The sequence below is a fragment of the Sturnus vulgaris genome, chromosome Z (assembly GCF_052056855.1).
Source record: "Sturnus vulgaris isolate bStuVul1 chromosome Z, bStuVul1.hap1, whole genome shotgun sequence".
NCBI classification, from domain to species: domain Eukaryota; kingdom Metazoa; phylum Chordata; class Aves; order Passeriformes; family Sturnidae; genus Sturnus; species Sturnus vulgaris.
Window position 1 is genome coordinate 46,834,805 of NC_142283.1, and position 21,564 is coordinate 46,856,368.

General features: G+C 39.7%; 1 protein-coding gene across 1 annotated transcript; it reads right to left on the reverse strand.

Moving 5' to 3' along the window:
* Positions 1-9,405: 9,405 nt before the first annotated feature.
* GCNT1 (glucosaminyl (N-acetyl) transferase 1) lies at positions 9,406-18,965 on the reverse strand. The gene is made up of 4 exons (XM_014868914.2): positions 18,792-18,965; positions 16,062-16,170; positions 12,159-12,292; positions 9,406-11,766 (listed from the first exon to the last, which is right to left on the reverse strand). Exon 4 carries the CDS (start codon positions 11,620-11,622, stop codon positions 10,330-10,332), a length of 1,293 nt encoding a protein of 430 aa, XP_014724400.1. The 5' UTR covers positions 11,623-11,766; positions 12,159-12,292; positions 16,062-16,170; positions 18,792-18,965; the 3' UTR covers positions 9,406-10,329.
* Positions 18,966-21,564: the final 2,599 nt, after the last annotated feature.

The window sequence follows — 21,564 nt, forward strand, 5'->3', positions numbered from 1 at the left end:
GCAGTGGGCCTCAGATATTGATTGGTTTGCACCACAACCTCAAAGAAAAATAAAAAGGAATGCAGTATCAGACAAGCACACTGACACTTCCTCCTTGGCAGTTACAAAGTGTAAATAGCATGCAGTATCTGCACAGAGATCTGCAAACATCAGTGAAGATGTACACACTGGGCTGCATTTTAAATGTTTTCCCAAAGGGATGTTGGCATTATGTACCTGATTTCCTATCTGAGATTACGCACAAAGCTAAGTAAATATCATGAACAACCAGCACAGGGAATTAACAACTGCATGGGACTGGCCAAGGCAGTGGATAGTATGGAGAAAGTTTTGTCTTTAACCCACTTGCAATTATAGAACTGCTGACTTCTTCAGAGAAGAGATCGAATTCTTGTGTAGACAGCAACGTGTATTTCTCATTCTTTCAAAAAATGAGTGTTCTGTTCTCACACAGGGAGGGGAAGAAAAGGAAAGCCTTCTGAGCGTGCCTACAGCATATGTCTTTGTGCAGACTTAAAAACTAATCAGTTGCTGGGCTGTGCAGCATGGGCCAAGCCAGATGGAAGAAGATGTGTAAATGCATATGTTTAATTGAAGGATCAAAGATCAAAGATAAGATGGTGATGGAAACAAGATGCCTCTAACTTGAGATGTAGTGGGGAATTTACATAACTTTGAACATAATTATTCAGTGTACCACATTAGGTGCTTTCAATTATTTTTAAGAATTGGCCTAGGCTAGCAGCATGAAATATGAGTTGTATCCTAGTCCTTTCCTACAGTTTTGGCAATACCAAATATGGGAATGAAAATTAGAGCCAGTGCTGTTAATGTTAAAAAACCATTTCATGGTCACTTTTTGTGCTGATATTTTTCCTTCCATTACTTTTGCCAACAAATGACACAGAGCACTCAGCAGAAACTGAAATAATTTTTGTAGAGTTATTTTTCCTTTGTTTCCCCAGCAATTAAAGAGAGTACCACTTAACAAACATTAACCAAATACTGTCTTCTGCCAAAAGCCATTTTTACTACTATAACCTCAATATCTTTATATAAATAATAATACCACTGCTGATATATTCTGATGTACAAACTTTAAGACAAGATTTTCCTTGGGATTGTTAGACTGTATATCAGATAGTAAGTTCCCATCAAAGGCCTCTATAATGTGGTTTCTCAGTCTAAACTATTTTATGTATCAGCTTCTGTCCAAAGAGATGAGAAGCTACACAATCAAACATATATCTAGTCTTCTTTACAGTTGTTTTTAAAAGTATCATACAAGTCCAGACATAGAGATCTTCTGGATCAGGATGGAGTACACATGAAAATAATTACACAGAACAGATTTTCTTTCTTACAGTTCATTATCGTAGCTACTTCATCATTATAGCTTCTAAACAGTATTTAAGTAGCCAAAAGCCAAATACCTTCTTAGAGACATACATAGAAGAAGATTGACTTGCTCGTGCACATTCTTCTTTGTGTCCAAAGTCAGATTTGTACAAGTGAAGACTCATTTTCTATCTAACTGCACTCCACGAAAAAGCGAGGAAATATTTCCTATCATCCCATTGTTGTATCTCACAAACGGATTAGCTTGTAACTTCATTTGGTGGTGTGAGCAAAGCCAGGTGGTGGTCACAACAGAACCAGAAAGTGCTCAGTGTTTTCATTGTTCAAAAAATGCCCTGCTATTCCCACCTTCATCTGGACTATGTGAGCCTCTGCAATGTGACTGCCGGTAATGGGGAGATACCATCACATTACATGCAGCAAGCACCCTGGCCCCCTCAGAGTGAAACTGGCATTCATGTAAGCATCATTTGACCAAATTTAATCTCAGACAGATAAGGCAGTATTCTTACAAAAGGAATACTAAGTTAAAAATAAGACAGCAGGTGGGGACTGTGCTGGGACGTTTTGGGGACTAATACTTGTGGGGTGACAAAGTGGATATGTGCAACATGGGAAAACGAGTTACAGCAAACCTCTGGTATTGCATATCATTTAAAACATTTGGTTTGTAACTAATGGGTTATCTGACTCTGGAAGTATTTTTCTTCAGTTCTTGCTTCTCTGGAGTAGTTTTATAACTGTATAACTACTGGAAGAATATAGGAAAACAGTTATATGGAATGATGTGGAGTGCAGCAGGTCTCCAAACTCAACCCGCTGCCCAAAGCAGGCTTAGCTGTGGGGTCAGACATGGTGGCTCAGGGCTTTGTGTCACTGGGGTTTGAACTCCATTAAGGACAGAGCTGGAACAGCCTCTCCAGGTAGCCTATCCCAGTGTTCAGTTACCCTGCCATGGAAATTCCTGAGGCCTGCTTTCTCTAGCTGAAAACTCTCTTGTTTCTACTTGTGGCAACTATTGTCAAAAAGCCTAGCCCCCAGTAACCTCCCTGTAGGCAGAGCTCCTCGAAGCTGTCCTTCTCCAGTCCAGCTTTGCTGCCTTTCCTCACAGTGTCTGCTGAAGTCTTGCTCGTGTACAACCAGGCCAGCATCATCTACTGCTCTAGCCCCATCCACAAACCCAATCACTTTGTCACAGATGATCATCCATCAGATCAGGCATTACTTAGCCAGTCTCCATCTTCTGCCTTGTGTGCTTGTACTTGCCTAAGAGCTCTTGCTTCACAGATGCTTTCCCCAGAAACTCAAAACGATACATTCAGGCTGTAGTTCCTCAGATTGTTCCAATTGTCCTTCCTTTAGGTGGATACATTTATTTTACTTTGGCCATTTGGGGCCTTCTCCCGTCTCTATGATTCGTCAGAGCTGAAGGAGAGCAGCCTTTTGAGGATACCAGATAGCATCTTCAGCACCCTTGGATGCAGACTAGCTGGGCTCTTAGGTATGGGTCAGTTGACAGCTCACTTGAAAGCCACCAAGTACCTCATCATCCGTCACTAAGTCACTGCTGTCCCTCCAGCTGCTGGTTCAAATTTGTTTTTTAAACTCCACTGGCTGTAAAGCAACTGGTGACTGTAGCATCTCGGACAGAGCTACATGAAGTGTTCTGATGTTTTGGTCATTCTGTTTTGCTGTAACTGTCAATTTCCAATGTTTTCTGCTTTTAGCATATTTTCAATTTTTTGACACACTGTTCCAGTCTGTGTCATTCTTCTTAGGATGGTGAAAGTAGCTTTGTGGAGGACTTCCCCATGTTCAAAAAATTTCCATGTGTGACTATTTTCACGCTAGAAAGACGCTTAGTTGATAGAAATAGATTTGCGTTCTCATAGTTTCATCCAAATTAACTGAAGTACATGAATTACATGGCTGCACTGCCAGTCTGGCAGATTTAGAATTTTCTGAAGATTCTTCAGGCTACTAGTAAAAATACAATCTTCAAAGGTCATGAAAGACAAAAGTCCTCTATATTGACTGCAGATTTTGATACATTAATAGGTAAAAAGCAATGTGATTTCAAAAACAAAACCCTAGCAGAATGTAGTTTGCCAATTAAAAGGCAGACATACAAAAGCAATTACTCTTAAGAGGGTTTGAGATGCTGAATTTACCAAAAAATTAAGCTAAAAAATAGCTACCAACTTGAGAAACAGTCATCCCTCACACGCTAGTAGTTTCCCTGAAACTTCACCTTGTATCTTGGCAAGCTGAAGTAACGTTTAGAAGGTCTATTAGTGCTTCTTTCACATGTGCCCTCTCTTCACAGATCATGGCAGGAGGAGAAAAGGTAGGAAACTCTGAACCAAGGAGGAAAGGGTGAGAGAAGTCTTGTGTTTTAAGGAAGGAGAAAGCCCATGAGATTGGAGATACTGAGACTAGAAGAACAGACCTCCTTTTCTATGCCATCAGTTACACAAGCAGGCAGAAAAGTTTAAAAAGCAGCAAAGGAAAATGCTTTGAGTAATTGCTGTGAAAACAAAGTGGAGTTTCTCTTTGGCCCTTCTGATTTTGGTCACTTGAAGAGAACAAGAGCATTCCAAAGATCTGTTGCCCTAGGGAGCAGGGGCATTATCTCAGTGAAATATTTTGTTTACTGCATTTCCTGGCATAGCAGCTATTTAAATTAAATTTATTGAAGAGGGAGGAAGAAGAGAGGGAGCGAAGAGTATGTGTGGTACTTGTATTTTGTCTCCTATTAGAAGTGCTTGAAGAAGATATAAATTAATTGTGTCGTCGGGATATTTATTTTTTTCATTGCTCTCTCATTGCTGTCTCTTTGTTAAGGATTTATCTATCTCACAGCAGCAGCTGCTCAGTGCTACTGTGCCACAGGCACAGCAGAAAGAATAAATGCTTTTGGTCTCACTGTCCCAATATAAGTGCACCCGGATGTGCTCTGGTGAAAAAGCAAATCCCCTCTGCTCTTGGGGGCCCCTGTAGCAACAGGAATTGAATGTGCCAGGATGCAAGGCTTACAAGTGTCTTGTATGTTAACTCTCAGGAGCACCTCCTTGTTCTGCATGCATGCAAAGACATGCCATGTGGGTAACATCCCTGCTTGATATGTTGTTAAAAACAGGTTTGCTATTTTTGCAGAACTTGAAAAGGCTTAGAGGGTGGCGTGGACTAACTCAAATTAAGGTCAACAGCATTTCAACTCCTGCTCATACATGACGTATTAAAAAATCATCCTACTCCAGTGATTCAAAGGGGTAATTAAGATTTAACTTCCTGGTGAAAGCAACATGTTTAACTAACAACAGTCTGTTCTTAGTTGAACATTACCTACAGACATGTTATGTGCAATCTTCTAATACATTTTCCATACTAACATGATTTCACATTGACACTGGGAAATCTCTATTCCCAGCATCACTAATGCAATTCACACAGCTTTTGCCAAAATATACTAAAGACTCAGTCATAACTGTTGATGCTAAGCTTGCAGTTTTCACTTTCCCTGTCACACACCTGTCAGTAAATTACACTTTGAAGCCTTTTGGTCATTTCTGCTTCCCACCCCCATGCGTAGCAAAGGCAAGTTGTCTGAAAGGAAAAAAGATAAAGGGTTTTGATTGTAGACAAACTCATTTCATCCCAGATACTGAAGATTTTAGTAATTAAACCTCTTCTGCTAAAAGATTCCTGAATTATTACTTGTTTAAATGAGCAAATGAAGGCGGTCATGTCCCTGATTTTTTTTTTTAATTAAGATATGCAAGATTAGTATGGTTTCATGGCACAGAATAAAATTAGTTGCATGTGACCAGATCTCCCAGAAGGCCTAGGTTTCCAAGTCCAGAGGAAATACTTCTTTAAAAATATAGCTAGATCTGTATCTGTCAGAAAAAGTTTCATCATCCACATCTTGGAGTATGTGACATGGGTTTTAAAAGATAGCATCTGCTCAAGGCCCATCCTGACATGTTCTTAGCAGATATTTTTTTTAATCTTTTGCAAAACTTAATGGTTTTCTTAGGAAACTTCAAAAGCTTCAGGTTTTTTGAAGAAAGCAATATATTTTTAAATATTCTGGTTTACTTCAAGGATCTGGTTGTATTCTTAACTTATTCTTGTCAAGCTCTCTTATAGATACAGAAAACAGACAAACTAAAACAAATGCTAGATGCTGGAAGAATGCAACCACGTTTAAGACTCCAACAGCAAAGCTGTTTGAGAGGCACAGTATTTAAATGAGGGCACAGAGTAGAATTATTTCCTGCTTTGAAGATACTGTACATAAGGCACAGCAAATAAGGCAGACAGTGATGCAAACACAAGCATGTGTATGAAGAACAGTCAGATCCAGAGACGAAAAGGAGGGGAAGAAAGGGGGGTAGTGAAGGAAGGGGGAACCAAGAAGAAAAAAATCCAAACTATTATCTGTATGCAAAGAGTAAGGAACTGACTCATTTCAGCTATAAAACAGAAAAATTAGGACACATGTTCCAGAAAGATACAGTAATATCTTGAAATAACTTGAAAGATCAGATTAGTTAGATTCTTAAAACCTGTGTAAGTATAACTGTAAAAAATTTGCTTGCTCAATTTCATATAAAGAACATAATCTAAAGGTTATTACTTCTCATGTCTGTTAAGGCACCTGGAAAGCTGTTGCAAAAGCAAGTTACTGTTAATTTATCAGACTGTGGTCTAGGGCATTAAAATGCGCTAAAATGATCCATTTAAAAGAAGATAATTTGAAAACTATGGAAACTTATCTAGATTACTGAAATGTTAAGCTAAGGATGAATGGTATTGCTAGCTGGAATTTGGAAGCCATTTTACATTACAAAATATTCTTATATAAGTTGACTGAAGAGGTACTCCCTACAATATCAGCTCTTCTAGTTGTTCCATGACCACCACTGTAATTTTCAATAAAAGAATATATAAATTTAAAAAGTGAAGTATTTCAGCAAAAATTGTATTAAATCATGTTGATTATTTTTAATGACTGCTGCAGCAATTCAGAGCTGGGAACAGTCACTGAATCTGGAGGGATTAAATCCTTCTAATCAGCACAGTACATGTATGTTGAAGCAGATGAACTCTTCTATCATTTTTATCTTATACTTCATTCATGTTATGACCTAGGTAAATTTATAATTGTCAGACCACTTGAAAATGCAGCAAGTAATGGTAATCTGACTGGTGACATTGATTGTAAGTGTTGTAGGTTTTCTGTTATTTTTTCTTGTGCTCAATAGGAAGGAGCAAGAGCCAAACACATGCTGCCTTGTCAAACCAAATCCCAGGCAGGCAGGAGATAAAAGCATAATTATTAGGTTTCTGGGATCAAATCAGCCTTTGATCCTAAAGGCTTTCAGCCTGGTGATCCTTAGTGACACAGGATACTTTGTTACCACAGTTTTCATCAGTAAACCAAGTTAATTGTTGTTATTATTATTAATGCCACTCAAAATGCTCATGTCTTAAGTGGGGACAGTGGGGACTGAACTAAAGTTGCATCTTCAATGCACTGAGCTCTTTTGGAAAGCTCTGATATGGAAAACTAAATCATATTAGGGGACTTTGAATAGCATACATGGTACTTCAGCAATGATTTCAGTGGCTACTTACTGCTTCCCAGCAGTGGTGGTGAGCTGGAACTGAGAAACTGAACCAGCTTTAAACCACAGAAAAAATAAAAAATAAAAAAAGAAAAATAGGAGTTATTCAGTAGGCAGAATGCAAATTAGTTTCCCTTCTAGCTGCCCACAGGATGACAGGATCATGGTGTGAAGGCTGGTGTAAGCTGGGCAGCACCACAACTGAACCCACCATCACAGCTTTCATTTCTACTGCTCTATCCTCTGTCCAAGTATAGTCCATCTTGCAACAGAACTGTGTGTTGCTTTCTTCATTATCAAATAAATTATCTTAACGATATTCTCTGATCCAATGTCAAGCCTGATCAGCAAGAAAGGAAACCTAACCACAGGAACTGGCAGCAGCCAGCATCTTTTACTCAAGGACATCAGGTACTAACAAGCTTTAAGGATGTAGAAAATCAAGCTGTTGTTTTATGTCAATAGAACAGATAGCAGTTAGCAACCTTACTCAAGGGCCGCCTGGAACTAACAAGCTTTAAGAATGTAGTAAACCAAGATTTTGATGTATGTTTACTTACACACTGCTAACTTGGCAAAATACTCAAAGTCCATGTATCCTATAGCTGAACTATGTTCATTTCAATGCTAAAAACTGTGCCTACAAGAAATAAAGAAGACCCCTGCCCATGTGAAAACTCTTCTTCTGAGCATGTGTAGAGGTTAGCTGGGATTATATTAGTTGTATGGAAATTACTAACTAAGCATAATAGAGGGGCTGCACTTGGAAAATTACAAACTCTGAACTTCTGTGTATAAATAATGGCAGAGAGGGCCTGGAGGGGTGGGCTTCATTTGTGTCACACTTCTGAAAACCCACGCTTGCAGAGATGTGAAATGAACAATCAATGTCTCTCTCAAGTGTGTGGTTATTGGCTCGTTGCACACAAGGTAATGAATCTGATTTTGTGGACAACTCTAAGGTACACTGGATTGCTTTCTTTACTTGTTATAGCTGGTGAAAGTGTTTTTTTCTTTACATGTACTTACAATACCCTTTAATTAAATCCAATAACTTCTTTTGGCACATCCAGTACTTGCTCAGGAAATACAGTTCTTTCTATGAAAAAGTCTTCCTAGAACATTGAAATTCTACCAGAGCAGGGTGACTCTTCTCTAGTCAGTTTTAGAGAGGTGTGTTTTGTAGTTCACTTTTCCCAAAAGAAATTTTTCCTTACCTTATGGAAAACACATGCTAAACAGCAATGCTCTCGTACTTTTCCTTCTGTTAGAAGACATAGTGAGCATAAGCAGGATCTCTACTGACTCCATCTAAATAGTAATATTTGAAGCATCTAATCAAGCAGCATCTTCACTGTCCATAATAGCAGTATTATTAACAACAGGAAAACCGACAGGCATTCACTGTATTACACAAATGACTAAGTACAAAGCAGGCTGAAAGAGTTGGGGTAAAGATGCTCTGTCAAGCAGATTTCAAGCAACTGAGTAAGCAGTCCATCCGGTGAATATTTTATTATTTATCATCACTTTTTCAGTCTTTTTGAACTAGCAGTTCTGGTCTTATAGAAGATATTAATGTAGATTGTCTTCAAGTGCAAATTCTTAGAAACTACTTTCTGCTTAAAATGACTTCCTGGAAATTCCCAGTACTATATAGAGTCAAGTTTGTTGTTGCTTGTGCAAAGCTGCTAAAGCACAACTGTCTACAACAGCACTCTTGTAGAAAAGCCAAAGGGTGGGGAAGACAGGGTATTTCCCTCAACCGCCTTCAATCACAGGCTTTCATTACCTGTTAATGTGAAAGTCTCTGAAAACTCCCTGAACAACTTTCAGGTGGTTTTGAAGGCAGGAGTTGGCAAAAACAGGCACCATTTCAGATTAAACTGCTTGCCTCCCTAGCTGTTTGCATGATCAACAGTAAGCAGTCCTTTACTAATGTCTAAGCAGGAGAAACTTCAGAACAAACTGCCTTTTTAAGAAACACAAGCTGCAATTACAGCAACAGTTCACAAATAAAAAAATTCAGTCTGTTTTGCCATTTGCTAATGCTTGTCATGAGTTCCACTGTCATCTCAGGAATGAGAGTATGCATGACAAACCTGAATTGATACAGAAGTAAATAATATAATCCCTCACAGTGCCCTGTTCTTTCATCCCCAAGCTTCTGTGCCACACTGCCGCAGCCAAACTAAGCAAGGGCCTAACTGGAATTAAAATCAAATGAACCAGTTAAACCTAAACAAGCAGACACACATGAACAAATGACCATATGGAGGTAAGGTAGGGCTTATCTCAGCTGCAGCTTCAGTCATGTATGGAAAACTGTAGTAAAAGTATCTTTGGCCTTCATCATTAGGAGTTATTTGTGGTATTTTCAGAAAGACCTTAATAGTAGAAAGAGACAGTATCATTTAAAAAAATAATTTTATTTTTTCTGTACTTAGTGTTAAAGTAATCTGGAATGCAATTTGAGCTTGACAGAAAGCAGAAACCAGCAGTTCCATCACTAATATTTAGACACTACTGCAGTTCTTTAAGTTTTCAGAAACTTGAGTGATTTTGGATACAAAAGCAGAACTCCCCATACAGTAAGAAATGTAAAATTACAAGTCTAAATCTCATCAGGCACAAAACTGAAGTTTCCCTGAGAAGATGTAATTTTAAACTAGTGTATAAACTTTATATCACAATAGCATGTGCTTTAAGAATACAAAAGAAATATTTGAATTCCTTAATACTCCATGCTGAAGACAAGTTTTTCAAGAGGATTGACAATTACAAAAAAACAAAACTGCAGCAAACAGATCTAAGAAAAATGGTAACAGCTGGCTTTGCATATCCCCTTTTGCATAGCTTTTAGATAATTTCTAATGTTATATTCCTGAGATCTTTCAGTACTCGGTATGAAGTGCAGTCCAGCTGCTTTTTATCCCACCCCTTCATCTTTCTCTTCCAGCTAGCACTACATTCATGGAAAAACAAAAATTAAGAGCAACCATGAACAACAAGCATTTTCCATGCCTTAAAACCTTGAAACAGTTTAGCCAAGGGAAGTCCATTAATTACACCTCTAGATAATAAATATTCCAAATAGTAGGCTTTCCAAAAACTTTTGATTTTGTATCTAAAGCTCCAAGCCTCAGTGTGCAACAAAGCATATTCGAGACATATCTTTTCTTCCCCTAGTCCATGGACAAGGCAGGGCATGAGCACCACCACACCAACATGGCCAGAGTCATTATACCCACTGTCAGCATCATCACCACTGCTGTTCACATTACAGTACATTGCAGTAGAATATTTGTAGCTATGTTTCATAACAGGAGCATACATTTCAGTTCTTCTGCAGATACAGAGCCTTGTGCCGCAAATACTCTTCCAAGCATTTCACTGCAAAAGGGTCGACATCAGTGTCAAACTTATTAGCAAATAAGTGGTGGTTTCGTAGCATCCAGTTCAGGTCTCCTACTCCAAAAACACAGACAGAACGAATGTGAACTCCACTGCACGGTGGGTAGGGTGCACCTTTGGACACGTCACCTTCAAAGTACTGCCACTTGACAAACCTGGCCAGTGCATTCATGTCAGAAACGTCATACTTGTCACTGGAAGAGAATGCACCTGGGACTTCAGGGATTCTCTGAATTGTTGCCCACAGGTACTCATCTGGGCTGTAAGTATCTTTCGCCCACTCAATGAACTTTAGTATTTTGCTGTTTTCCAGTACATATTCTACAAAGCTTCTGCTAACTACAAAATAGGCACTGCCAGAAAAAACTGGAGTACTGAGAGGTGGTAGCTGTTTGTCTATGCCCGTGTTCTTTATTTTACCATCAATAATCTCATGGTGTTTTTTCCACCTTACTTCTTTATAAACAGGCATTTTTTCTGTTTCCAAGCTGTTTTCACCCTTAAGGGCTTTTAATTTCTCTACTATTTCTTGGTTGGTCTTTATAGGAAAGTCCATACCACATAGGTTTATTAGATATTTCCAGTTTGAACTTCTTCTGTAGAGATCTTTCATGCAGTTAATGTCTGCCTGCACTCTGCTCCATGAAGCATATACCACACTCTCTAACTGGCTGGAAATAAAGACATTATCAAAACATGACACTATTCCCTTCACAGCAGCAAAAAAGGATTCTGGAGACTTTTTGTCTACATGAATGCAGTAAAAATTCTGTGGAGCATAGATCGATCTTAGAAGTCTATCAAGCATCTCAATTTTGTGATAAACCACTATTGAGTAAGCAATTGGAAATTCTGCTTCTTCATTGCTGAGAGGTTCCATAATGTATTTCCTAGTCTTGGTGAAGGAGGCACAGTCTGCAGTCATGTTAATATAATCATCTGTTGTTAGTCTGGGGCGTTTCTTAAATGACACTGATAATGCCTCAAGCTGTACCTTTTGTATTTCTTCTGTATCTCCCTCAATAATCTTGGTGCAGTTAACATTGCTAACAGGATCTTCTTTTGTTAGCTCCAGATGTCTCCGGTTTAGGAAGTTTTCTTTCTGGTTAACTTTCAAAACTGAAATTATTACTAAAATGAGAGTTAGACCCAAGAAAAGCCTGAAGCGCAAGTTGTGGCAAAACCGTAATTTCCTCTTCAGCATTTCAAATACCATGTAGATTTGCAGGGCTAAAAAAACACGTCCCCCTCTTTGTTCATATGAGCGTCAGAACTCAGAAAAAAAACTTCAGAACTTCAGAAAAAAACCTGTGTTTCTCAGGAATTTGGCAAGTTTTTCAGGGAAATGGAAGGAAAAATCCTAAAATATAATGGAATATGACAATTATACTTCGACTAAAAGATTTCTTTTAAAAATCGGTGATTAATAATTACATTCTTATTTAGTGACAATAAAAAGCTGAATAGTTCAGCCAAAAATATTCTGTTGAAAATTAAAAATTAACAAATAATTTTTTTATAGAAAAACACTGGGAGAAGCAGACAGTTTTCATGGAACTTCCACCGTACTAACACTACAAACTGAAGTTCAGTAAGAAAATGGAGCTGGTTCAGTTGCATCTAAAACAAAACTGAAGTTAGATACACTACTAAGAAGCAAGTATTTCTTGTTAATTCATGCTTTAGAGCTTTACAAGAATGTTTAATACCCACTTCAGGGCTGACACAGATTTCTTTATCATTAAAACTTACCATTCACTTCCTGGATGTCAGTCACGCTTTAGCTCTCACTGGCAAAGAAGTCCCTGCAGCCTTTCAAGACTTTTTATATGAGACAGTCTCTTCAACATCCTGCATATGAGCTTAGAAATACCACCAGGAAAGAGCTGATGAGAAGGGCAAGAAAAAAAGTTATTATAGCAGGGCACTTCCATATTCAGACTTGTGAGAAAAACTGTTACTGAATTGCTGAAATTGCTTTTTATGGTAAGAGGCCATACTTACAACCTGTATCTCAAGCTGATTTGTATCAAGCCACTGCAAATCTAAGAGCACAGCAGTGTTGCATTACCATCATTTAAACACACTTGTTTTTATGATTCAGCAACTGTGGAGGTGTGCTGCAATGCTGGATTGCAATAAGTTCTAGCCAATTAAATTTTCTACTTTACTGCTCAAGCACTATATAATTTTTAGTTTTTAGTTCTGTTACTCTTTAAAACCACTTTTTTTCTGTTTAGTACTCTGTGAACAAAATCACTGCAGCTGTGCAGCAGCTACAGCTGTAGCTGTTGAGAAAACTGCACTCTAGAACTGTACTGCAGAACTGGGTGTCTTTTTTTTTTTTTTTGAAAGTGCTATCTCATGCAGTTATGTTGATCAAGAACAGGATATCCTTAAATAACTTACATTGCTACTCTGATAACACTTCTAATCACAAATTCACTGCCTAATAAATTTAGTGCAGGTTTGAACTTCAAACCAGTCTAATTGCAAAATCCACACAGTTTACAGAGAATGTCTTTAATAATGTGAATCTGTAAGTTTTTGAAATATAAGATACTTGAGAGACACAAGGATCCTTACATTTTTACTACTTTCAAGAAAAAAGACAGTGCCTAAGAATAACTTTTTGAACAGCTCTAAGAACAACAGCTACTCAGAAAAACTGGTAACAAACTCTGTTTAAGAAAAGTATGTACTGTGCCACTGCTTTGTTTTGCCTTAGGCTGTTCAGCCTAAGAACTTCCTTTTTCCCCCTATTTTCTTTAAGCAATCCCAGTATCATTTCCGGTTTCAATTCCAAAACTGTGGTTCTTAAGCTGCTACTTGCAGACCTTAGAACAAGTGCATTTGAGAAACTGAGGCATGGCATCACAGAGTTTTTTGTTAGTAATGAGTCCACCACTTTGCCCATGGCACTGCAAACTGACTGGGGGAAAGTAGCACACGGGAGGAAGGTGTGGAACACTGCACAAATGTCTAGCACAGCTATGAGAATCTGCAATTTTTAAAGGAAGTACTATAGTCAAGTATTTTGTATTTCAAGCCAACAGCAGGCAGAGACCACAAATTAGACACAAATTTGCGACCAACAGCATTATATAAACATTTTATTTACACCGAAGTGTATTTTGTTTTCAGAATTACAACCGTAAGTTGTAATCCTGCATTTCTAAAGTATTTTAAGGAAGGCAGACATTTGTTCACAGTATATTTTAGATGTACAGTGAAGTCAAACTAGAGAAAATTTAAATTTTAAAACTTAAGGAGAAGATCCAGTGAGCTAGCATGCAATTCCAGTGGAAAGCACACAGAGAAATTTTAAGAATAACGTCTTACACTTCAAATTAAATTAAAAAAAATTAAAGTATTAAAAATAAAAATTAAAAAAATTTAAAAATTAAAAATTAAAATTCCAAAATTCTGGCTTTCAGTTTGTAATTTGACATCGAACACAATGACAGAATTTAGAACACGTTTTAACATGCTTTGCAACTTATCACATGCTTTTGTACTTGGGGCCCTGCTTGTTTACACTAGTAGATCTAATCCACGAAAAATAATATTCATAATATATTAAATTAACAGTGGAAGGAGACTAAATATGTGATAGTGTCCATTGGGTATATATTTTCATAGGATGAAGCTTGTCATACTGATTAACCTTCAATTACTGTATTCTGCCTACAAACTTAAAAATTAAGACACTTCTAGAACTTAAAGTATACTACAAATACAGTTATATTTGTGATACTTTAGCTGACAGACATTGGAATTCTTTCTTTAGGCTGCTACCACTATTATTTAATCCTATAAATTTTTATAGGAGCACTAGCATTGAGAAATAACACACACTCAAGATCACCAACCCATCACTGTTCCAATGGAGGGAGATAGTCTTAATTAAAAGTGATCGTGGCAGTCTTCACCTTCTAAAATATTTAAAGAAAAAAGCTTGCTAAGAAGTCTTTCTTCCTCCCATTTTAGAATAAAACTTAGCTGAGTGCAGGATAAAGAATCCCTTTCACAGAAAGAGCTTGTATACCCAGCTGGGTGCAATTCCTCTATTGTTCAGAGCTCAGAATAATCAGACCTGGCATTTTCATTATACCAAAATGAGAGATCTGCAAACATTTACACATTAACATGGCTCTTATCTTTAAGCGGATTTTTTTTTCCCCTGGAAATTTCTCTCACTGGCATGCTGCTTCCTCAGACCAATTTTAACAATAAGTTACTGTTTATTTGTTTACACTCACAATTTTCAAGTCCTAAAATTGGATCATACTCCACTCACAAAAAGCTGATCTTTACAGGGTAAGATTTGTTACCGTTAATCTAATAATACATCTAATAAACTTACTGAGCCTAGAACACTTATTAATACAGTTTCAGACTGCATTCAGTCAAGCTTTTAACATCAGTAAAGTTTTAGCTCTGCAAAGCCTTAGTCCGCACACTAGAGAATTATCTTGTCAGAGGCAGCACTTTGCACTGTAGGAGAGGTGGAGGAAGGATTGCAAATGGAGAAAATGCTTTATTTAGCAGCCTTCATCTTGCTCTCAACTGAAGTTCAGTTGCAGAAGTTACATACCTGACCCACTTCCTTTTTTTACTGCTTTCTTCTCAAGTCAAAATCTGTATTTCTGAAGCAGTCATCATTAAAAGGGGAAACTTACAGCAGTTGCTGATAGCTGGGGGAGTTAGTACAAAGGCTGAGTTAGCTGCCCACTTCCCTCTTTCCTGCCAAAATTATTCTTTACTGCTGTATACAAACTGTATGGCATGACTAAACAAAACCAAGATAATTTCAGCTTGATTTCTAGCAAGCCTAAAATCCCACGAGAAACCTAAAAACCTAAAACAAAAACCACGCAAAATCTCCAAAACAAACATACAAACAAAAGAAACCCCACCAAACAAAACACTTTTACAATAGTATACCACAACTTGGAGAGAGACTAGAGCTGGCGTGGAAGTTTTGTGCAGACAGGCTGGACTGGAGCTGTTGGTCCTACAAATGAGGATGCTTGTGAGCATGCAGAGCCAGCAGGGCGCCACTGCCCCAGCAGCCAGGAAACCAGCCTCTGCCCACTGGCACAGCATAACCTCTGCAGCTTCACCACGCCACTGCTCTGGCACCACGACCTGCTCCTGGTGCAAGGAGCAACCCCACTGCCATCTCTGGCACCCACTCACTCCTGGGCCAGGAGGAGTGCAACAACAGATCCAACCAGATGGCCTCTGGAGAGCTCTCCAGCCAGTAGGGCCACAAGGATGGGTTTGATAAGAAGTCCTAACATTTTATGAAGGCATATCCAGAATGCTTCAAAGTGCATGCATCCTGTAGTTTACCATCCTTCCATTCAGATTCAGTTATGCAGAACATTCATTCTGATGAGAAGGTGATTTTAGAGCAGTAAGCAGCTTTTATAAACAGAAACATGCATAAACAAAAAGACAGACTGCATGGACTACAGTGTCATCTGCCAGACACAGAAGTCATTTACTCAGCTTTCCATGGTACCAAGCAGCACAATCTTGAAAGTAGATATACCTCTAAATAAATGAAAGAACTCATAGTTGTTCTGTTAGGTAGTGTTGAGTCTAAGTAAAAATGAGAACTAGTCATAAACTGCATAGTTGACTTACCATAAGCCTTTATGAGACGCTTAATTTTGAAATCATATGCAGCAGGGTTTCACGTGGGCACAGTTGTCTGCAACTCTCTGTAAGAGTAGATGCTTTTCCTTCAGAGGTGCTTAAGAAAACAATCAAAAAGGAAAAATACACTCACTTTTTATAGAAAAAACCCCAACACATTTATAGTCCTTTGTTAACTTGGAAGACAGCTTTAAACAAAATTTGACAAGTGACTAGTACTGCTACATCCACCTCTACATGGAAATTAAATACTGAGAGTAGCTAAAAGTAAACAGCTGTTTTTTCAGAGCTAAACAAAAGGAGATGAGAATAAATTCAAACCTCCAGGTTATTTGAAGATTTTATATTTAATTGTTAGGAATCTAACACTCTTAAGTATTTCTGTTTCGAAAAATGACTCACATTCACATGAAATACACTCAGTGTAAATTGAAAAAGCAGTAGGTTTTACTAGCCTGTCTAGAACTCTCTTATACTACTGTATCACGTAAACCTTCTGCAGAATAGTTCAAAGCCTGATTACTATTTCCAATCCTGTCCTCAGAGGCCCCACAGATAGAGCTGACAGTAAGAAATTTCAACTAAGGAGAATAAAGATGTTTTGCAAAGTCCTTCAGTGACTAGTTCGTACCTCAAGAAGCCTGTGACTCTTAGTATGAACAACAAGATATGTTTTACCTCAAGGTTACTAACACTGAAAATACAGACAAATCACAAAACAAAAGAATAATGAAATCTTTAAACTAATGTTGGCCAATTTAACACATGGTAGAACTGCCCAGTGTTCCTCAAGGAAGTTCAGCTACTTCAAGGTAAAACACACACCTGTTTTCCCCCATTATTCTAAAGTAGGACCTATAATATTGCCAGAAAGAGAGAGAGCAGTTGCTGCACTTCTCATGCCCACATAAAAAATTTTGCTCATTGGTGCCTTGTGACAATGCTGTATTTCTTAATAGGACATCTTGGCAGGAAAGATAACCAGAAGGAAGATGGAAGGAAGAGGCTGCCAAATTTTTGACTACTTGGATCTCTCTTCAAGGATAACATAGAAAATATTCTGAGGAGGTTTGCTTTAGCCCTATGGAGAAGCCAGCATTTTAAAGCCATACCTACAGTTACAGTTCATCAGTGAATTTTCTGAGATATTCTGTCACAGTTTTCCAAGACGAGGTTTGTTTTATTAAGTTCCTCTAATAGCACCACAATTATCCCACGTATAATAAGACTGCACATTGCAAAAAGTGGTGTCTCTGGAGCTGTGAAGTAAACCTCACACTGAAAGTTGTAGAACTACTGGTATACATTTCTGTGGCACTACCTTTTTCCACCTTTTCTAAGACAGAATTCTATGTTGATTAAGTTAGGTTTTTTCCAGTTTCAGGAGCTTATGAACCAGAGTTAAGGGAGAACTTTTGAATTATGTTGAAATCCAAACCAAAACTGAGAGTGATTATTAAAAAAACGAAATTAAATCTTTTAATAAGACTAGCAGTGGGTTTTCCAATGTGCAAACAAAATTGGAGAACAGGATTTTGCTCGGTAAACATAGTATTTTCGCCAAATAGACTGTAAATCTTTAGCTTCTATGTCTGCTTTACATTTGGTTTATGTTAAAAAAAAAAAAAAAGCAGGCTTGGAAAAGGTATTCATCAGGCTCCTTAGTAACTTTTGGCTCTTCTGGGCCTCAGGAAGTATTACCCCAGACAATTCAGATTTCATAGGAAAGGCAATATGGGGGTAATTTGTATACACTATAGGCAGAATAGCTAATCACTGAGGAGAGAAAATATTTTCTTTTGTATACACCTACTTAGAAAAGCCATGTAACTGAACTCCAACTTGAGCTATAAACACTGCACTGTTTTTCACAAAGATTTTCAAGTTGGAAGATGGAAAAGCTAGATTTGTCCCCTCTTCTCTCACTACCATTTCTGACTCTCATTCTTGCCAGGTCATATTCCATTAAAAATGAAATTTAAAATAGCAGACTCCAAAATGGCAATCCCCTCCTGCTGCCACTCCTCCTCTTTCCCACAAAGAAGTCTACTCTTCTGAGTAACACTGAAAGAAGGCAAACTGCCAGACCATAACTGAGTCTCCTGTCAGGCTTCTTTCTCAGTCCTCTCACTCAACCTGGGCCACAAAAAAACCTCTTTCCAACCTCCTAAACAGCTTTTTTTATTCTGACCAAATAAAAAGTTTATTCAGGTTTTTCCCAGTTACAGTGAGTTTAAGAGAGAGAGAGTGAGGAAAAAAAAAGCTCCACAACCTACGACTGCAACACCTCAGGAGCATCAGATATGCCCAGAACCCTGTTAGGGCTAGCAGTTTTCACACCAAGGTAACACCCCGCCTGGAGGGCAACAGCTGGCCCTGGGCTCCCTGCATAGCTGCCGCGGGAAAAGGCAAACGGAGCGTGGGAAGGCAGACAGACAGCGGGAAACAAAACAAACTAAGAAAAAAGGAGGTGTGGCGGGGTAAAAGCAGGGAAAGAAAGGGAAAAGCGAAATTAATAGAAAAGGGGAAAGAAAGAAGCAAAACGATGTAAGTAGAACCAAAAGGGGAAGAGGGGAAGGGCGGGAGGGAAGAGGAGGGGAAGAAGGAGAGAGGGAAAGGGGTTAGGAAAGAAAAAAGAGGTGGGGGGAAAAGAAGGAAAGAAGGGGAAAAAAGGACAGAGGCACAACAGATGCGTCTCCCCGCCCTCCAGTGTGGCACCTGCCCGACGATACGGCGGCTCCTGGAGTAGTGCTGCGAGGCTCCGCAGGGCACGGAGCCCGGGAACGGCGATGCTGCAGGCCAGCCCGCGCTGCCACCCGCTGCGGGACCACGCCGCTCCGGTACGCCCACAGCACCCAGGTGCGGGGCAGCCCCGGGCTAGGCAGGGAGCCCGGCCAGCTCCCCGGCGGGCGCGGCGCCGAGCCGGACTCAGGGTCCCCGCCCGGCACACACCCGCGGGTCCCGCCGGCCCGGCCCGGCCCTCCTCGGCGCCGCGGCCCCGCTCCGGGTCCGCCCCTGCCTCTCCGAGCCCCGCCCGACCCCGAGCTCACCCACTCCGTGCCCTCGGCAGCCGTGGCAACTGCGCTTGTTACCCTTCTTACCGCTCCCTTTAAGGCGGCAGTACCGATAACCCTGGAACCCACGCAGGACCAACTCCTCTGCGGCTCATGGGATCCAAGGGCTTCCTCGTGGTTCCCAGCCCCAAACCACCCCCGGGGCTGGGGGCCGGGCAAGGCGCCGGGCGGGCTCCGTGTGGCCGTGGCAGCCGCGGGTTCGTGAGCCGGGAGCCTCGCCTCGCCTCGCCGGCTGCTGCATGTGGGCTTGGAAGAGTTCCGTGAGGGGAAATCGAGGGTCGGAAGGGAGAGTGGGGCGGGAGGGGAGCAGACCTGGCTGGGAAGCTGTTATAAATGAGAGACAAAAGTCTCGATACTCAGCAGAATTTTGGATTGCTTTATTTGATATAGAAAGAGCAAGCAGCGCGCTGGGGAACGCGAGGGGTCACCGCCCACTCCACGCTCCACCGAACCTTGGTTTGCAGCCTCTTCTTATACTGTGGTTTCTCGTTGTAATCAATAATTTTTGGGTTTTTTTGCTGTTATAATTTTGCCAGGAAAGCAGTGGTGGTCGAATAAACATTCTTAGACAAATTTACAAAGCCTCCGGGCGATAATCAGTCACAGATAGCCATCTGGTCCTTGTAGATAACCACCAGAGAAGTTCTGGAAGTCTGGTCCTTGAGACAGGCAGTATTGATCAGACAAAGGCAGGAAGGGCTTTTTGGGAAGTCTGATTTCGCAAGCTGGTAGCCTATACAACTTATTTGAAAAACATAACATAATGTAATGTAACATAATACAACATAATATAACATAACAAGGTGATTTTAAACAGAATTATTTAATCGTATAATTTCCTTTCTCTAGTGTCCATGCTTCACTTCAGAGCTTAGTATTCTGGTTTATGCAAACCCCAATGCTTTTGTGATTAACACGAATCTTTTATCAGTTGTCACAGAAGCTGTGCGCGAAACCTGCAGCGCTGAAGGGTAAGATGTGCCTAGGCAGAGTGTGAAGAAAACTCGGATTTCTTGTTCGCTTTGTCCTTTATCTGTCGGACGACAAGCATAGTCCACGGGGTTCGGTGAGCTGTGAAACACGAAGGTGGAACTCAGGGGCGCAAGCCCCTTATTATTTTAGCGAAGTGCCCTGAAAGAAAACAGAAAATTAAGTTTCAAGGAAATAGAAAGTTCAAAGAGTGTGTGTGCCACATCAAAAAACCCCCGGTGCTGCATCCTGCAGCAGCTTGAACAGTGCTTACAGAATGCCCCAAAATTCTCCACACATTGGCACTATCTGTCATGCAGCTTGATTTGGCAGCTGGAGGCACACTTAATGGACTCTCCTGGCCACTTCTCATCCCAGTCGTGAGATTGTACTCAGGGGTCCCGCATCTGCACTGATCAAGAGGTTGAAACCTAACAAGAAAATGAGATGAGCTTTCAAGTCTCTTACTGGAACATACTGCCAGCAGAAGAAGGAATTGCCTCCGCACAACCACACGTCACCACATGGATCAGACAGCTTATTTTAGGAATGGACTGCAAGATCTCAAATTTTCATCGTCATGTTGTCAAGAGAATGTTTAATGTATATGCATGTGTATGTGTGTATATATGTATATATGTGTGTATATATATATATGTGTATATATATACATATATATATGCTGAGTAAAGAATTAGTATGTAACTGCATGCCAGCTTGGCAGTTCTCTCATTTTCCCCTTTTTCCTGATAGATGTGGTGGGGGGAAGATGGTTTTCTAGTGTGTCTGTTATTTATGGGGCTGAACTCCTTGTTTGTGTCCGATTGTTTGGAGCACCGTGCGAAAATGGCCTTTCATCTGTAAACCCAGCAGAGGCTGGTAAGAGAAGTTTCTAGTGGGAGACAGAAATCTGGAGGAGTGGGCAAGATTTCCTATTAGTATCTCCATGAAGAGTAATGTTTTATAATTACTAATGATTTATGATTATAGACAGTGACTTTGTCTTGTTGGTCTTCCATGTAAATGAGAAAAGTAAGTCATAACATAAATTTAAGTATTTGTTCTCTTGCTAAACTGCCTGTCAAACATCACAGTATTGCAATTGCAGTACAAGTAGTAGAGCTGAACACCAGTATTCTTAAGAGAATGAATTGGATAAGCATTAGGGGCAGATGTTTGCTCTCACTATTTTCCATCCACCCTGCCCTAATTACTTACAAAGCTACAGATGGAAAGATGTCTCATGCAAAGTGACCAACTAGAGTTAATATATATTGGTGCATTGACAAAGCACCGTCTAACAAGTACTTCCTGTGGGGAGAAAAAAAGTCATTAAAAAAAGTCATTAAAGTCATTACTGCGTGTAATTATTTCAGGTAGAGAACTGAAGTTAAGAAGTTTGTTATTCTAACTTTGGCACAAGTATAAAATGGAGTTCTCAATAGAAT

What these genes read in the sequence shown, in the direction of transcription:
- GCNT1 (XM_014868914.2), bottom strand. Translation starts at nt 11,622, where the DNA reads ATGGTATTTGAAATGCTGAAGAGGAAATTACGGTTTTGCCACAACTTG.